At 51.2% G+C, this 18,411-nt stretch overlaps 1 protein-coding gene across 1 annotated transcript in view; it reads right to left on the bottom strand.

The window, feature by feature from the left end:
* Window positions 1-18,411, bottom strand: part of Snx9 (sorting nexin 9) — an 85,400-nt gene that overhangs the window by 26,639 nt on the left and 40,350 nt on the right. The window contains exons 3-6 of the mRNA XM_052169320.1: window positions 16,043-16,117; window positions 14,353-14,478; window positions 7,070-7,238; window positions 2,924-3,074 (exon numbers count right to left, since the gene is read on the bottom strand). Of these exons, the coding sequence (XP_052025280.1) occupies window positions 2,924-3,074; window positions 7,070-7,238; window positions 14,353-14,478; window positions 16,043-16,117 (521 nt within the window). The remainder of the gene's footprint in view (window positions 1-2,923; window positions 3,075-7,069; window positions 7,239-14,352; window positions 14,479-16,042; window positions 16,118-18,411) is intronic.

Raw genomic sequence — 18,411 nt, 5'->3', positions numbered from 1 at the left:
CTTTGTCTGTCTCCATTCAAATTTAATTCTCACCATGTGGCCTTAACACACCAGTTTTAACCCTGCTCTGTCTTTCAGATGGAAACAAAGATGAAACCAATGTACTCAGATGGCCGGATGGCCAGCTGGCCACTCAGTGGAGCCTGAGTGTGGGAAGAGGGCGATGGCTCCCGCAGGTGTGCTGATTACCCGTCTTCTACCTGTGTAACCACGCCTGAACCAGCCCTCACCACCAACAGAGTGACGGCAGACATGGAGAACGCCCTCCATCCAAGAGGCAGCATGGCAATTTGGTTGGCTACTTGGAACAATGGCCACTTGCTAATACATCTATGAACAGTAATTATTATTCAGTAAATGGTAATATAATATATTAATTCTTGAGCATTATCAAGATGTGTTTTTAACAATGCTCCAGTATATTTAAATTTCCAATTCCCTTTCCGGCACAAACTTTATGTTTATAGCTAACACATAAAATGAATTGTTGAGTACTCCTGGGCTGCAGCAGAGGGAGGGGCACGGAGCTCCTAAGCTGCAGAGGTGGGGAGAAGGGGGAGAGAACCCGCAGGGTGCCTGGGCTGCAGCAGAGGGAGGGGCGCGGGGCTCCTGGGCTGCAGCAGAGGGAGGGGCGTGGGGTTCCTGGGCTGCAGCAGAGGGAGGGGTGCGGGGCTCCTGGGCTGCAGCAGAGGGAGGGGTGCGGGGTTCCTGGGCTGCAGCAGAGGGAGGGGTGCGGGGTTCCTGGGCTGCAGCAGAGGGAGGGGTGCGGGGTTCCTGGGCTGCAGCAGAGGGAGAGGTGCGGGGTTCCTGGGCTGCAGCAGAGGGAGGGGTGCGGGGCTCCTGGGCTGCAGCAGAGGGAGGGGTGCGGGGTTCCTGGGCTGCAGCAGAGGGAGGGGTGCGGGGTTCCTGGGCTGCAGCAGAGGGAGGGGTGCGGGGTTCCTGGGCTGCAGCAGAGGGAGAGGTGCGGGGTTCCTGGGCTGCAGCAGAGGGAGGGGTGCGGGGTTCCTGGGCTGCAGCAGAGGGAGGGGTGCGGGGTTCCTGGGCTGCAGCAGAGGGAGGGGTGCGGGGTTCCTGGGCTGCAGCAGAGGGAGGGGTGCGGGGTTCCTGATCTGGCTCCTTTGTTTTGCTGTCTCTACTTTTCAGAGGACCAAGAGACAAGCTCCAGGGAAGAGGGCTTTCAGCACAGTTTACACTTAGGCTGGAAGAACAGCTGAGAGCAGTGCCCATCAGAACCTGAGCTGTCCTGGAGTCTAATGAGCCGTGGATGGCCATGACTGTGGTTATTGTGAACACAACTGAGCACAGGCACCGTAACGGAAGAGACTGGAGAAGCAGAGACTGTGTGGTCTAAGAGCTCTTTTAGCCCCGTGTTATGTAAACAAACTGGAGACCTTGCAGGCCCACGACACTAGATCAAGACCTTGATCCTAATCTCCAGACGTGTGCTAAACATGAGGCTTTGTGGAAAAACAAGTCAGATACAAATTAACATTCTTAGAATCTGCTGTGATTGTAGACCTAGACCTGTAGACCTACAGGGACAAAGTACTGACAGTTTAGGACACACTTTAATGTGACTGCTGGGAGAACTTACTAACACATCATTCCTTTTGCCCTTTCCCCAACCCTCAATCCCTCGGCGGTGCCCCATACCCACAAGCAGTGATCTCCGCTTCCACAAAAGCGCTTTTCTTCAGCTAAGAGACCTCTAAGTGAAACGTTAGAGACTCCCTGCAGTCTGGGCCTTGTGCTCTGGGCCCTCCGAGCCTGGCCTCTGCTTGGCCCAGCTGCCTCCAGTGCCACCCCAGGCTCCAGCTCAGCAGGGACGCCGTGGTCTACCACAGGATCCGAGCGTGCCCATGAACAGCTAGCTCTGCACAGTGCTTGGCACAACAATGCCTGGCACACGGGAAGTGATTAATAAAATAGTCAGACATTGAGAAAACTGTACCAACATTAATTTTTAGCTCTTCATAGCTAAAAATATGTCTTAATAATAATTATTATTTTTATTCGTGAAATATTAATATACCATGGAGCTTGAAAGTAAAGCACTAAGAAGTATTTCGAAGGGTGAGCCAGCCTCGCACCTGCTACACACAGCTGAGGATTCTCCTGATCCAGCGCCTCATGTGCCAAGTGCTGGTGTTGCAGGTGTGTGCTCCTGGGCTTGGCTTGAAGACTTTTAACAAAATAAACACTTCACTTATTAACCCTGTGAGGACATTGGCTTCTAATCTAAGATTCAAGGCCAAACAAGACTCCAAACTCAGTAGGTAACTAAACAGAAAAGAAGTCAAACTTCTCTTACATTACAGAGAGAGAGAGAGAAGAGGGAGAGTGTGTGCGTGCGTGCGTGCGTGCGTGTGTGTGTGTGTGTGTGTGTGTGTGTGTGTGTGTGAGAGCACACAGGTGTCTGCATTCCGGGCATCCTGGGCTCCCCTTTACGCTCACTTGTTAAGGGGCAGTATGTGTGTGTGTGTGTGTGTGTGTGTGTGTGTGCGTGTGCATGTGTGCACACAGGTGTCTGCATCCTGGGCTCCCCTTTATGCCCACTTGTTAAGGGGCAGTGTGTGTGTGTGTGTGTGTGTGTGTGCATGTGTACACACAGGCGTCTGCATCCCGGGCTCCCCTTTACACTCACTTGTTAAGGGGCAGTATGTGTGTGTGTCTGTGTGTGTGTGTGTGTGTGCATGTGTGCACACAGGCGTCTGCATCCCAGGCTCCCCTTTACACTCACTTGTTAAGGGGCAGTATGTGTGTGTGTCTGTGTGTGTGTGTGTGTGTGTGCATGTGTGCACACAGGCGTCTGCATCCCGGGCTCCCCTTTATGCTCACTTGTTAAGGGGCAGTGTGTGTGTGTGTGTGTGTGCGCGCGTGTGTGCACACAGGCGTCTGCATCCCGGGCTCCCTTTACACTCACTTGTTAAGGGGCAGCTTCATGGAGGAGGCGCCTGCACGACTGTTTCCCCGCTGGATGCCCCCTGCTTCTGCTGGTTCTGAATCCTTGAAGTACGGTGAGGAGGACTTGGGGTCGTCCCAGTCTTCATCCCATTCATCATCATCACCCGTTGCTATAGCGGGACAAGAACAAACACATAGGTGAGAAGCTTAACCCTGGTTGCTGGAGCTGCCAGCGTGTACGGGGGCAGAGCGCAGTGAGGACTGCCGCCATGGGCACCCGAGGAGCGCGCGGCGAGGACTGCCGCCACGGGCACCCGAGGAGCGCGCGGCGAGGACTGCCGCCACGGGCACCCGAGGAGCGCGCAGTGAGGACTGCCGCCACGGGCACCCGAGGAGCGCGCAGCGAGGACTGCCGCCACGGGCACCCGAGGAGCGCGCAGCGAGGACTGCCGCCACGGGCACCCGAGGAGCACGCAGCGAGGACTGCCGCCGTGGGCACCCGAGGAGCGCGCAGCGAGGACTGCCGCCGTGGGCACCCGAGGAGCGCGCAGCGAGGACTGCCGCCGTGGGCACCCGAGGAGCGCGCAGCGAGGACTGCCGCCGTGGGCACCCGAGGAGCGCGCAGCGAGGACTGCCGCCACGGGCACCCGAGGAGCGCAGGCTTGCAGTCGGCCTCAGGCCCCACCTATGAATTCTGCCCTTTTCTCTGAATGTAAAAGACACATGGGAAACAGGTTAAATAAAGCAGTCAGGGTAACAAAACCTGGGTGACAAGTGCCTCAGGTGACACAACAGACAACAATGCAGCCAGGTCCATACCTTATACCAAGTATAAAAGTCAACAGAAAATCAGTTACATAAACATTAAGATCTCGAACCATGGACCTCCCAGAGGACGACAGGGAGAAACATCCCGACATGTCCTCAGCACTGAGCTTAGGAGTCACACCAGTCAGGGACCTACAGCGAAGGGACAGAGAGGGCCTCATCATCAACCAACAGGCTCCTGCACAGCACAGGAAGCAGTGATCAGGCACTCTGCATAGACAAGAACGCCCCATATGTGAGAAAGGGTGAGTGCTTCCAAATACACAGAGGGAGCTCACATCAATCCACAGGGAGGGCATGGAGCGACGGCTTAGCACTTAGAGCACTGGCTGCTCCCAGCATACAAACAGCAGCTAACAGAGGTGTGTCACTCCAGCTCCAGAGGGTCCAATGCCCTCCTGGCCTCTGAGAGCACTGCACACTCACAGTGTACAGACATGCATGCAGGCAAAACACTCAGACATAAATCACTCCTCACAATCAATAGTAAAAAACAAAAACAAAAACAAAAAACAAAAAACAAAAACCACGGGCCTCCTGACTCAGGGTTTCTTTCCTGCAGTTTCATTCTCTATGCGCAACCATGGCCTGGGACACAGCAGAGGTGTGGATGGGGAGGGGCTTCAGGGTTATGGATGGGATGGGGAGGGGCTTCAGGGGTGTGGATGGGATGGAGAGGGGTTGCAGGGGTGTAGATAGGATGGGGAGGGGTTGCAGGGGTGTGGATGGGATGGGAAGGGGTTGCAGGGTTATGGATGGGATGGGAAGGGGTTGCAGGGGTGTAGATAGGATGGGGAGGGGATGCAGGGGTGTAGATAGGATGGGGAGGGGATGCAGGGATGTGGATGGGATGGGAAGGGGTTGCAGGGGTGTAGATGGGATGGGGAGGAGTTGCAGGGGTGTAGATAGGATGGGGAGGGGATGCAGGGGTGTAGATAGGATGGGGAGGGGATGCAGGGATGTGGATGGGATGGGAAGGGGTTACAGGGATGTAGATGGGATGGGAAGGGGTTACAGGGATGTAGATGGGATGGGGAGGGGTTACAGGGGTGTAGATAGGATGGGGAGGGGATGCAGGGGTGTAGATAGGATGGGGAGGGGATGCAGGGATGTGGATGAGATGAGGAGGGGATGCAGGGGTGTAGATAGGATGGGGAGGGGATGCAGGGGTGTGGATGGGATGGGGAGGGGATGCAGGGGTGTAGATGGGATGGGGAGGGGATGCAGGGGTGTGGATGGGATGGGGAGGGGATGCAGGGGTGTGGATGGGATGGGGAGGGGATGCAGGGGTGTGGATGGGATGGGGAGGGGATGTAGGGATGTGGATGGGATGGGGAGGGGATGCAGGGGTGTAGATGGGATGGGGAGGGGATGCAGGGATGTGGATGGGATGGGGAGGGGATGCAGGGGTGTAGATGGGATGGGGAGGGGATGCAGGGGTGTGGATGGGATGGGGAGGGGATGCAGGGGTGTGGATGGGATGGGGAGGGGATGCAGGGATGTGGATGGGATGGAGGGTGCAGGATGTGGATGGGAGGGTAAACAGTACAGCTTTCAGGAGCAAGTCATGAGCTCTTATGCACAGCTTGGGGTGTTAGTGTATTATATACTGGAAGTTTGCCAAGAGATTTTTAGATGCTCTCAGAAAGCATATATATGTACACATGTACACACACGTGTGTGCACACACACACACATTATGTGTGAGGTGATGGCTATGTCAATTTCAAATTTCAGTAATCACTGTCTTATGTAAATCAGAATATCATGCTATATAAACTTAAATTGTGTGTGTGTGTGTGTGTGTGTGTGTAGTTCTGGCTGTTCCGTAACTCACTTTTGTAGACCAGAATGGCCTCAACTAACAGAGATTCACTTGACTCTGCATTCTAAGTTCTGGGGTTAAGGTGTGCACTATCACACCTGGCATTAAATATGGAAAAAATTTAAAAGCACTGTTTTTTCTGCTCCGAGTAACTTCTAATGAAGGCAGACTACAGCAGTGTGGCCTGGTGCCCAAGAAAAGCCGTGACAGAAACAAATTTAATCTTCCAAATTTACAAATAAGAAACAAATAAATGAATGAAAACTGTCTTAATTCAAAGACATTAGAGAGAGGAGCATCTCTAGAGAGCAGGTGTCTAGCATGGAGACAGACATGGGGAAGGGCAGTGCGTATCCTCAGCTGGCAGGCTCTGCCGCGTCACACGTCTGAGAGGTGCGTGTCCAGCAAAAGGGAAAAGTTAGAGACACCCTGAACAGCGCAGACCTGAACCTTGTGAGCTCCAGCACTGGCACGAACATCCTTTTCGTATTACATATGTGTGTGTCCATGTGCACCTTGTGTATGGCTGGTATAGGTACAAGGGAACTGGGGAGCAGCCTTGGATCCTGTTCCCAAGAAGGCCACCCACCTTTTCTTGTTTAAACTTTACTTTTGTGTTTCTGTGTACCACATGTATGCTGTGCCCACTGAGCCCAGCAGAGGGCACTGTATCCCTTGGGACTGAAGTTAGAGGACTGTTAGCTGCCCTGTGAGTGCTGGGACCTGAAGCCCAGTTCTCTGTAAGAGAAACAAGTGCCCTTAACCACTGAAGCATCTCTCTGCCTGGCCACCTTCTGGGGGTTACAGACAGATAGCTTCTGAATCACTGAACTGAACCCCTTCTGTAAATCTCTCCTGTGCCTAAACTCAGAGTCAGGAGTGGTAAGCAAAGCCTCCTGACCCGGGCCTTATGTTTTGGCATTTCCTTGATGACAGAAGTGTCTTCCACCAGAAAAACAAACAAACACACACACACACACACACACACACACACACACACACACACACACACACACAAAGCCAGGAAGGACTGAAATCCAAGTCTTAATCCCCATCTCAGCCTCTGTGAACTGGAGAAGGGCTGGAGACATAGTAAACAATCAACCACACCGACAGGATCAATCTCCAGAAAACTCTCTGGGCTGCAGGGTTCTCACAGTGGCTCCGTGGGTGAGCATGTACAGATGCTGGTGGTACAGGTACAGGTTTGACAGCAGAGGGCCTGGCAGTGCCACTCCTTGCCCATGGACCCCCATCTGAATGCTTGGGGAGTCCCTTGGTTTCCTCTTAGTAATGAACCAACAACAGGAGTCATGTGAGCCCCTGAGTTTTGTGCATTGTCGTAGCAGGTTTATGACACCAAGGCAGGAGTTCCCGGGAGGCTCCACTGCTCCAGGGAGGTGGTGTCAGCACTGAGCGAGACCGGAGGGCCCTCCGTCCAGAGTCACTGTGCTGTGCTGACTTAGAGGAAAGCAAGACCAGCCTGTCACTCGTGTCACAGGTGCCCCTCACCTGGTCCTTGGTAGGCTTGCGGGTGGCCGAAGCCCGTGTCCCAGTTGTTGGCGCTGCTGTTCCTCTGTGCGCCAGTCCCATCTGTCCTGGTACCCCAGGCATCAGCGCTGTCCCAGTTCCCAGGTTTGGGGGCATTCCAGGCTGACCAGGGGTCATTGGCACCACCAACCTGTGTGGGAGGGACAGGAGAAGGAGTTTTTGTGACTTCTAGAGACTGTGTCTCCACTCAGCTGCGGGCTGACAGAACTGAGAACAGCGTAAGTGCTGGTCCAGTCACTGGAGATGGACTTAAGTCCCCACGCCCTGACCCAGGGGAACCAGGAGCACGCGATGGCAGCACTGGTCAGCTCCACCGACAGCACGCCCTCCTTCGTCAGCTAGCAAGCCTCTGCATGCTACTGCTGAGGCCCTTACCACTGGCCTGCCTGCTCTGAAGTAGGTCCTTCTAAGTAGGCCTTAATTCCCGTTCACACAAGTAATACAGCAAAGGCAAAGTTCACATGGAGTAGAGGGCAAAGGAGCCGGGCAGGACTGCCACTTCAGGACGGCTACCTGGACAAATGGCGAACGCAGTCCTTGGTCTGTAACTCACGAATCACGCCTGACTATGACCTAATCCCCCACCCCAACTAAACTTCAGCACCGCTCAGCATCCAGAAGCAATACATTCAAAATATTGGTATGAAAAATAAATCCAGGGTTTTCTTTCCAGCCTTGCTGCTGGAACGGCGCCCCTGAGACTAATCACTTATTAATAAATGCCTAGGCCGTAGTTATGCTTGCTCTCGGACTCACTTTGACCCCCTTATTCTAACCTGGCTTCAGCTTCCCTCTCCTTGTCTCCTCAGAGCTCCTGGGGCGAGTCTCCTGAGTCTCAGCTACCTGCTGGTTGGTTTCCTCTCCTCCTCAGGCTGGCCTGCTTCTTCCTCAGTGTCTTCCCTAACATCTCCCCATTATTCCGCCCTGATTTCATTTACCTGCTGCTTTATATCTGTCTCCTCCTCAGACTTGCTGCTCAAACCTCTCCTCATTCTATCCCAACCGAGTTTGAGCTCCTCTACCTCCTGGCTTACGTCCTTTTCCTCAGCGTTTCCGGTGACGCGCTCCTTGATTTTAACCTGATTGCATCTACCTCCTGGTTAGTTGCCTCTCCTTCAGTCCCGGCCTCCTCCCTAAGCATATGGCTCTTGAATCTCCCCCACCTCTCACTATTTCCCAGAATCCTCTTCTATCCCTGCTGGATGTCCCACCTCCTATTTCCTGCCTCAGCTCATTGGCCATAAGCTTTTTTTCTATTGACAGGTGATGCTTGTAAGAGATCTCTCTACATGTCTGCCTGTCTGAAACTTTGATATTTAAACTCTATCAAAGCCTCCTAAGACACAGAGGGATATATATACACACACTGGCTGTGTAACAGGAAGCTATTGCTTGTGTATAACATCCTGTTTACTAGAATGGTTATTTCAAGCCATCTACTGAAAGAACTTACAGCATTAGCCAAGTGTCTGAGGAAACTAGCCTTGTATCTGACTGTCACACCAGAAGGCCCAGAGAATGAACTCAGGACGGCCACTAAGGTAGCAGTGGAAGGTATGCCCGCTGCCCACTCACGTATCTATAACCACAGGGAGCTATACTTAGGACAGAGGCAGACATCGTGGTGGCTAATAAGCTAGTTTCTGAGAAGTGCGTCTCCAGGCGGTGTAAGTATCAGAACATGCTTAAATAAAAACCTAGGTATCCACCAAGGCTATATATAGTGATAAATATATGCTATGGCTACTCCCCAGGACCACAAAGAACAAAGCAACACAAGACTAAATGAGGTAGAGAGAGAATGATTCAGTTACGAGATGCAGCACCCATGCTGCCTAAGGCCGTTGCCTTACAGCAGTACAAGAAGCAGAAGCAGACTAAACACTGGGCTAGGAAGAGTAGTGAACAACCACCAGCAAAACGGTCGTTCACCATTATGCCCTCCCGTGCACAACCAAATGCACACTTTTACATGATGGGCAGCAAGCAGGTCAAGTACATGTGTTTGCACTGGTGGCACACGTCACACATGCACGCACAAGCAATGTATTCCCGTCACCAATGGGAAGGCTCCGCTGCACCATCACCTGTGTGGCCACTAACACACACAGTCCACCACTGTGTTCAACTTCAGACTGTGGGAAAAGGCCAGGGTACTGGCCAGCTAGGTGGATTCTGAACTGTTCTGTAACCATGGCACCAAGGATGTTTCATATGGGTCCAGTGACTGAGAACTCAGGCCCTAATGGTGACCGAGGAGGCTTGGACCCCAGCAGTGCTACTGACAGTACCTGCGTATGAGCAACGCGCCCTTCTTAGCCGCTATGTTAGACGGGACCTCTAACACTCCCTTCCTCGGGGCGCTTGCTGAGTACGAATGGATAAATGCATACGGTACTGACGAATACGGATTCAGTAGATCTATCTACTGTGGGGGTTGGCCTGAATACAGAGAGCCAGCCCTGAATGAGGCAGAAAGCCTGAGGGTCTGACACCAGCCGCTACTCAGCAAGTTCTAGAGGCTGCCTGGCTACACAGAGAGACCCTGCCCTAAAATAATGAAACCAGCAGCTCACGGTGAGGTGCACCTCCTCCTCCGTGCTACAGCAGGAAGGCACGGGCACAATTCCAAATGGTTTAAGTGCTAGCTACACTACTGGAGATGGTTTTAAATAAGGAGATGAAACTAGGCACGCAGGCTCTCTGCTGCTGTGAAGATCTGCTTCCTTCAGGTACCCCGGAGAGGAAGAGGGCAGGCGGGCCTCTTTCACCCCACGGAGGCTCAGGTACCACTCAGTGCTCGGTCTTCAGTAGAAACTCCTTTTAGGCTCTAAATGCCAAGAGTGTTTTCACAATCTAATCCCAACGTAACAAGCTGGGCTACAAGATCTGCTTTAAAGATCCTTTGGCCATCACTTTCTCTGCCCTCAATCCATGAACCCCTTTGTCTTGAAACCACAGACCCAGCCACGCGCTAACCTGCTCTTTCTTAGCTGAGGCCTCCCCTTCCCTGGCCTTTCCTCCCCTTTCCCTCCCTAGCCACACCCACTGGGCCACACTTCATGCCTCCCCTTCCTGTACCAGGTTCTGCGTGCTGTACTGCCACTCAGAGCCAAACTCTTCACTGGATCTCACTACACCAATTAGGTCTCAGTAAGTGTCAGCGACAGTCTGCAGGTCCTTCCCCCTTAGTGATCCCACCTGCCTGACCAGCCGGGGAAGTGCTTCTCACAGACTGCATATGAGAAGCACTCCTCTCAGGGCTGGCTGGTAAGTGCTTATTTCTTCATGCAGCTATGCATGTCCCAAATTTACCTTATTTATGGAAGAAGAAGGAGAAGGAGAAGGAGAAGAAGGGGGTGACTGGCTGAGTCTTTCGACACAACCAACCTGAGCCCAAACGTCCACCTTAAAACAGAAAGGTATTCAGTGAGCGGGGACAGCACACAGCAAAGCTTTTAGTCAAAACCAGCAAATGCACAAAGAAAGCCTAGCATGCCACCTACTCACAAAGGACCCCGCAGAAACCCAACTCTGCGGTAGTGAGTTGCATGCCCAAGCCCATGCTGGGTACCACAACTGCGGCATTAACACTAACCGCAAGCTGCACTGGAGTGGGAAAACAGCATGCATGCCACAGCCAGCAAGACAATCCGAGGCAGACACACAACCAAGATGCCCACATGTTAGAATTAAAACCTTTCCTTTCAAAAGCACCGTCTGTGTAAGAGTCCAACCAGGATGCTCAAAGCTGCCCTGCTACCTCAACACATGCACACACACACACACACACACAGGCAAAAGCACATGTCCTCCAGTGTGTGCTCTTGCTGAAATGTGATCACTGACTCAATTCCTGACAGCTTTGGAGCCCAGGTCCTAGGTCCACCCAGCTCAGCGTGGAATGAACACCAGTGATATGAAGGCTGCCACTCATTCACAGATGCAAACCAAAGGAAAACTTAGAAGTCAAGGCACAGAAAAGATGATCACCAAAGACTAATGAGACCCAGTTGACATTCTCACCCAAGCTAAAAAGTGACAATACATACGACTGTTTTAAAATCACTGGGCAGAAGGACAGTGATCCTGAGTTACCGGAAGGTGAGATCTACAAATGCCCACTCCCTGCCGGGAGGGAGAGCTGGCAGTGGCCCGTGGTCCATCTTGTGGAGGTGGAGCCTGGGCGCTGGGGAGGGCACTGAGAGTGAGCGAGAGCTGCAGCCTGGAAGGCCTCCAGGTCTGCAGAAGAGCAGGAGGTCTAGAGCTGACACCAGTCAATAAAGTCACCGTTTGAGGAATCTCTGCAAGTCAGGGAAAGGGTCACGAGAGGAGTCAGAGCACAGTCCTCCACAGCAGACAGCCTCTCTGTGCACAGTGCACTACCAAGGCTTTATTCAGTAGCAGGGCGAAAGTATCTCTCAGTGATGTTCCTCTGTTCTCACTCAGAAAAACTTAAAACTGCAAAGAAATGGACATTGAAAAATAACTCCTCTTTTCACATGGTTCAAAATATTGATGAGGATGCAAAACACTCAGCACTGCCAAGTAAAATCACAAAGTCTGGCATCTGATAAGAAAACTACAAGGAATGAAAAAGCAGGGGGAAATGACCTGCGTCAAAGGGAAAACTCAGCCGACCGAAGCTGACCTGTCAGAACAAGGGGGTGTGAGCCTTATGGATGGGGAGGAGACAGGCTGAATGAGCCCCAACAGGAGACAATAATCACAAACCAGCAGAGCTGCGGGGGGGTAAGTGCAGGAGCCAGTGTGAATCCACAGGCCTGGAACACCACACCGTGGGAACAAAGAAGCCAACCCACCAGCTACACTGAAGCAGCTATAAAACAAGCTTGAAAACCAGCAATTATAGAGAAAGAATTCTGTATTTATCCTGTACTCTAAAAACTGGATCAGGGTAGCCAGCTAGGTGGGTGGATGATACCAAGAGGACTGACCGCACGGAAGAAAGCAGGCCAGCAAACAGGCAGGGAAACCAGCAGCGATCCAGGCAAGACAGTCACTGCAGCAAGCTGTCGGAACAGTGGGCAGTGCCCCACTCACTTGCAGATTCCTTCTGCACAGGAGGAAGGACAGTACAATGGAGGGAGACTATCGTCCTGCTAACCCAGGGGTCACGGGGTCAACAGGGACTGACCGACCCTGCGCATTTGATGTCATGTAACATGAAGCATTGAACTTTGTCTACGCTGCACATCTGATCTGAGCCAAGGCAGCCCCTCCTTCTCCTGTTCATGCAGGGCGTAAGATGCAACACAGTTGTGACTGAGCGTGTGCCCTTCTAGAATGGCAACTGCTGGCGACATGTGACGACTTTTTAGTTTATAGTATTTCTTTTCTTTTTTTCATTTATTCATTTATTTTATGTGAGTACACCATTGCTCTCTTCAGACACACCAGAAGGGGGCGTCAGATTTCATTACAGACGGTTGTGAACCACCATGTAGTTGCTGGGATTTGAACTTAGGATCTCTGGAAGAGCAGTCAGTGCTCTTAACCACTAAGCCATCCTGCAGCCCAGTTTATAGTGTTTTTATTTTGTTGTATTTTGCTCCCTATGTACATTGTTGGGGAGCCTAGACCAGTAAGAAGCTCTTGGACCTGATTACTAAGCATGCGCCTGCAGGACAGGCGCCTGCTGGGAGAGCTGCTGGGACCTGACTCATCCCTGAGTTCTAGAGGAGCAGACATGGTTAGGGTACTGTCTCTCACACAGACACAAGAGCCACAACTTGAGGAGAGACATGAAGGAAGAAGGGCTTTGGCCACCATGACTTCGTATCAGTCTGAGCTGGGTCAGACCCCATACGTGGACCATGACTAAGAATTAGAGAGAATCCCACTGAGGTGGTTTCCTGCATAAGTTTAATCTACAAAGTAAACATTAACGTGTAAGGTGCCCGGGTGGGCTCCAACTGCCACGGCCTACTGCTCCATTCAGAAACCACCAGTGGTCAGCACAGTCAATGCAGATTACCGGTTGGTAAGTCCGCCAGGAGAACTCCCGGCCAGGGCTAACCGCAGTTTATATTACTACCCAGGAGGAGAGGCCCGGTGCACTCAGGCCCCGCCTCTGCACACACTGCTCCCGCTGCCCTTCGGCCTCCTGGGGGGCTGAGCAGAGAGCTGCAGCCTGACAGGCAGGTTCCTGCCAGGAAGGAAGAGGCCATGGAGGGAGAGGCAGGATGAGGAAACTGGACCGCTCCAGAGCAAGACTCGAAAATGAGCGGACGTCAGCGTTTCTTGCTCACAACGGTGAGGCTGTTCAGAGAAGGTAGAATGTTTTCTCTTCAACTCATCCACGTGACTAAGAAAGTATCAGCCATTTCTCACTGAGTAGACATTTAGTAGCTGTGTGCCTGCTGGACTAGAGAGTGATCAAGGAACCAAGTAATACACTGTCACTGTCCCTCCCTCCTGGGAGGGGCAATTTGACCAGAATAATTGCTGGAGATGAACTGTTTCTCTCCAAAGGGCCAGAGGACCTTCGCATGAAAACCTGACCATTTCAAAACATGACAAAACCTGCACATTTTCCTGTTGTCTTATTTACAGAGCTTAATTTCAGGTCTACAGAGGGGTCTCTAGTAGAAATATAAAATACAGAACAAGGACATTCTCCCTGGCCTGGACTCGCGGGGCCCCTGGGGTTAAGGTGACACTGGCAGCCATGTGTAAAATATACACAGTCTTTAAAACACCAGCTCACACAGGCCTACTGAGAGCCAGCAGCACTGACAGAGTGTACGAGGGCCTCGATATGCCACTTTTATTTGACTGTTTCTGTGGGCGATGGGGGGGGCACTTGCTGTAACAGGAGGACCCGTGACAAAGTCTTAGTCTAGCCAAAGCAGAAACTGGCCTCCTCAGTGTCTGCTTTCTTCCTCTTTGCAGGCACTCATTCTGGAGAGTATTTAACCTTTTAGGGGTCCATAACTATATCCCGATACTCTCAAAAGCAAATCGCAACACGACATCTTTCATTGTATTATTTTGCAAGCAGTCTTTAGCAGATGTTTCAGGTGAGGTCTGTGTTAATACCCAGCAGGAGCGCCACACCCCCTCATGCCACACCCTCATGCCACACCCCTCACCCCCCAACCACCCCACACACCCTTCACAGCCACGCTCAGGGAGCAACAGCAGCGGTGCTGTACCTTGCGCCTCCCCTCAAGCCTGGCTCTCAGGAAAGGCAGCCAGCTGCAGCCGGAGGTGAGCCGTACCTGGTTACTGCTGTTGGCAGAAGACGAGTTGGCTTGGGCAGTGCTGGCTGACAGGGAATCAAGGAAGGCTTGGTCGGCCACTGAATTTCCACAAGAAAATGGATCTTTTCCATCGTTCGGTAAAATCTGAGTATTGGAAAGAAGTGTCACTCTTTCACGATTCCATGTCAGGGAGAGCTTACAGGAGGTGACACACATCTGCCCTGGAGAGGGCCCGATGTTCTCACAGCTGCAGGCCTCCCTCTAAGGACCGTTTTTGCTGCACTCTACAATTTGATAGTTTTCATTTATATTTACGTTAAACACTCTTAATTTTTTCCTTGGGTTTATGTGTAACTTAGATTGCTTAATTTCCAAGTATTTGGGTATTTTCCAGCAATCCTTCTCTTACTTACTTGTAGTTAAATTTCAGTATAGTCTGAGAAGCACTCTGTGATTCTGAGAAGCACTCTGTGATTGATTAATCTACCTACCTACCGTCAGACACACATGCACTCAAACACACACACACAGACAGACACACACACATTCTCTCTGATTGATCAACCTACCTCCACACATTCTCCCTGTCTCCCCCACAACCCCCCGTTGGGTAGTTGTGCTGGAAATCAAACCCAGGGCGAACAGTGTGGCACAGAGCCGCACGCCTGGCCCTTTTCTCTTAAACACGTTGTGTTTTATAGCTCAGAACATGGCTTTTCTTAGCTCATGGACATCCATCATATCCCATTGGTGGATGGGCCTGCTGGTTCAACCACGTTCTCATGCTAGCCTCATGGGTCTGTCCATTTCTAGGAAAGGGAACTCAGTCTCAAAAGATTAAACAGATCTAAGAAACTGAAACTGTACCTCTTCAGAAACAAACACTTGTATAAATAGAATGAATACCAGTGTCCACCTAAGTCCTTAAGGTTTCTCTTGGCCATGACCATTTTAGGATCTCAGATGTGCGGTGCATAGAACCAGAGCAGGTTCTGAACCTCAGCCTTTCAAACTGTGCTCAGGGGCCCATGAACTCTTAGCACTGGACAGACACAGCTATGGCATGTGTATGTGGACACACACTTCTGGAAGGGGAAAAACCCTACTGACTTTCCAGACAGTTTAAGGTTCCTCACCCCTCGATTGTAAGGGAGGACAGGAGAACCCAGACAGACTCCTCCCTACTTTGCTGATAGGGCCCAGGGAGCATCCCGCCAGTGTCTTCAGAGCCTGCAAGTGTAACTCAGCATCAGTCTCTTCAGCAAGTGCTCGGGCTTGAGAGCCACAGGCCACCAGCAGGGGGCGCCAGGCAGCAGGCTCTGAAGGCAGTTTTGCTGCTGAATGGCATAGCTCAGTGTCCCATTAAAGACATCCTCGTGTCTACAAAAGTAGCAGAAGGATGAGTGAAGCCTGCCCTTTTAAAGAATCCACTGAAATTCTGCAAATTAATCCACCTCAGAGCAGGAGGCGGCGGTTACCGCTGGAAGGAAGTCAATCTAAACATTTGTGTCGCTTAGGACCATAGGTAATGTCTTTCCTTCTTTCTACTTCAATGGATTTTCCATGTTTTATTTAATTAGGACCTAATACTTTCCCAATGAAGTTTTACTTTTAAGACAGCCGCTGTCTTCCCGACAGCCTTTTAACTCAACAACTGACGCAGAGATGTGCAGCCAATCAGCGCGGCTGGGCAGGGGGCGCGGCTTACTTCCACGTAGTCGGTAGGCACCAGGCCCTGCTCTCCTCTGCTGTTCTTCCCTTCCAGCCATCCTCCACCAACATTCTAACAGAGACGAGGAAGAGAAAGGGGTGGTTAGGGTTTGCTGTAGAAACTCTGCATTGAGAACTGTTATAGATTTATATAATTCTTACATGAAGAACATGAAGTGTTTTATACATAGTGCTAATACTGTTCAAATTTTTAGATTTTTAAATCTTGTTTAGAACAGAAAATAATGTAATCTAACAAGACAAACTGAATGCTTCTTTCCTTTGTGCATGTATGTGCATGTACATGTGTGGAGGGAGACCACAGGTCAGCCTCGGCTGGTCTTCCTTGGGCACTGTCCACCTTTTAAAACATGTATTCACTCGTTTATTGTGTTATGTGTATGTGCATGCACAGGAGCGCCACGGCCTGTGTGGGGGTCAGAGGACAACTCAGGAGGTGGGTTCCCTCCTCCTCCACGCGTGTGCTGCGGTCATCAGCCAGGCCATCCGGCGTGGTGGCACTGGCGCCTCCACCTCTATCCACTGAGCCATCTCACAGGCCCCACTTTCTGTTTGGAAACTCCGTCTGGCCTGGAGGTCACCAAATGAGGCAGGCTAGCTGGTCAGAGGGGCCGGGAACCCACCTGGCTCCACCCACACCCAGGGTGGCCACAAAGAGACTGCGCATGTGTTTCCAGGATTGAACCCAGGTCCCCATGCTTATAAGGCAAGTACTTTAGCAAAGGACCCATCTTCCCATTCTTGAGTGTATTTTCTATAACAAGTTATCCCAGAGACTCAAACTAGGAAATGTGAAATAACTCCAGAGAAAAAAATACTGGGAAATATAAATAATAAGAAGGGTGGCCATGGAAAATGTGATCATGTGTGATAATTTGTTACATGGTTGAATGTAGTCAATACTGTGTCACGGCAATATTCTAAGGGATTGTCAAGTTAAAAACATTTAGGTCAGCAATTAAGCTAAGAGGATATTTGATAATATTAGGGAACAACTAATTTTATGAAATGGCTGGAATGTTTTGTCATTCTGTCTGAAAACCAAACCTATTTCTACTTGTTAGAAAGGCAACACTAGGGGCTGGAGAGCTGGCCAGTGGTTAAGAGCACACACTCCCCCTGTGGCGCAACAACACGGTGGGTGGGTCGGTGGTTGCCAACCATGCTCCAGGGCATCTGATGCTCTCTCTCTCTCTCTCTCTCTCTCTCTCTCTCTCTCTCTCTCTCCCCATGACCTCCACTGCCCCAAGGCACCGCCTGGGCAGCTCACGTGAGCCTGAGCAGCCTGCCCAGGTGCAAATACTGTGGGTTAGCACACAGGCCAAAAAGTAATGCTACGAGAATCATCATTATCATAAGGCAAAACAGGGGCTCACAAGTAGGGGCAATCGGAGGGGCCCTGGTCACCAAGCACAGCTTCCTGCCTCAGATACAGTCACTGCACCATGATGAGATAGATATTCAGGAAGAACTCTGGGGAACAAACCTCACAGACAAGGAGACTCGGGCAAGAGACACAGCAGCTGGTGTAGAGCCTACAGTCTGTGATAGGGACATGCCCAGGGCGCACAGGCAGTGGGGTGGGGCCTGTCCTCGAAGTGGTGTCTTGGGGAGCAGGTGAAGATGGAGTAGCAGCAGCTGAAAGTTTTGCTCATTTTGTAACTACAGAGACTAATTCTCCCCCCAGTCTGCTCTTCCCCCTTTTGAATTAAAAAAAAAAAAAGTAACTGAGATAATTTCCCTCAGAACTTTATTTCAAACAGCTTTCATCTTATAATACTGCTAAAGATTTTAAGGATGATTACAATGAAGTTGCACATAAAGAGAATTAAACAGTGCAGTGACTACCACAGAGATAACAGAGCAGGGCCTGAGAGGATTTAATAATGGTATTGTTTACTTCTGAGCAACAGAGATCACAAAAGAAACTCCATGGGCGATAAAAGTTGTATTCTATAAAAAGAAATGTGCTAAATCTCCAACAGAAAGAGCCTGAACTCAGGGACCACACAAATGCTGATGGGATGGGGAGGGGAGGGGAAGGGAGGGAAGGGGACTAGAAGGGAAGGGAGGGGAGGGGAGGGGAGGGGAGGGGAGGGGAAGGGAAGGGAAGGGAGGAAAGGGGAGGGGAGGGAGAGCTGTGTGGCAGAACTGCTCATGAATATATGACGATGAACGCCTATATGTGCACACAGGAGTTCAAAGATGGTTTATGAAGCCGGAGAACTGTGTGGCACACAGTGGTGTGGCCCCGCTGGCAGCTAAGCTAACACACACTGCTCTCTGGTAATCCTGGTCAGACTTAGAACAGAGAGAGCAATCAGGAAAGTAAGCTGTTTAGGAATG

The sequence above is a fragment of the Apodemus sylvaticus genome, chromosome 23 (genome assembly GCF_947179515.1).
Source record: "Apodemus sylvaticus chromosome 23, mApoSyl1.1, whole genome shotgun sequence".
NCBI lineage: Eukaryota > Metazoa > Chordata > Mammalia > Rodentia > Muridae > Apodemus > Apodemus sylvaticus.
Note: the sequence above shows the minus strand (reverse complement) of the source record. Positions and strands in the feature narration are given on the sequence as shown.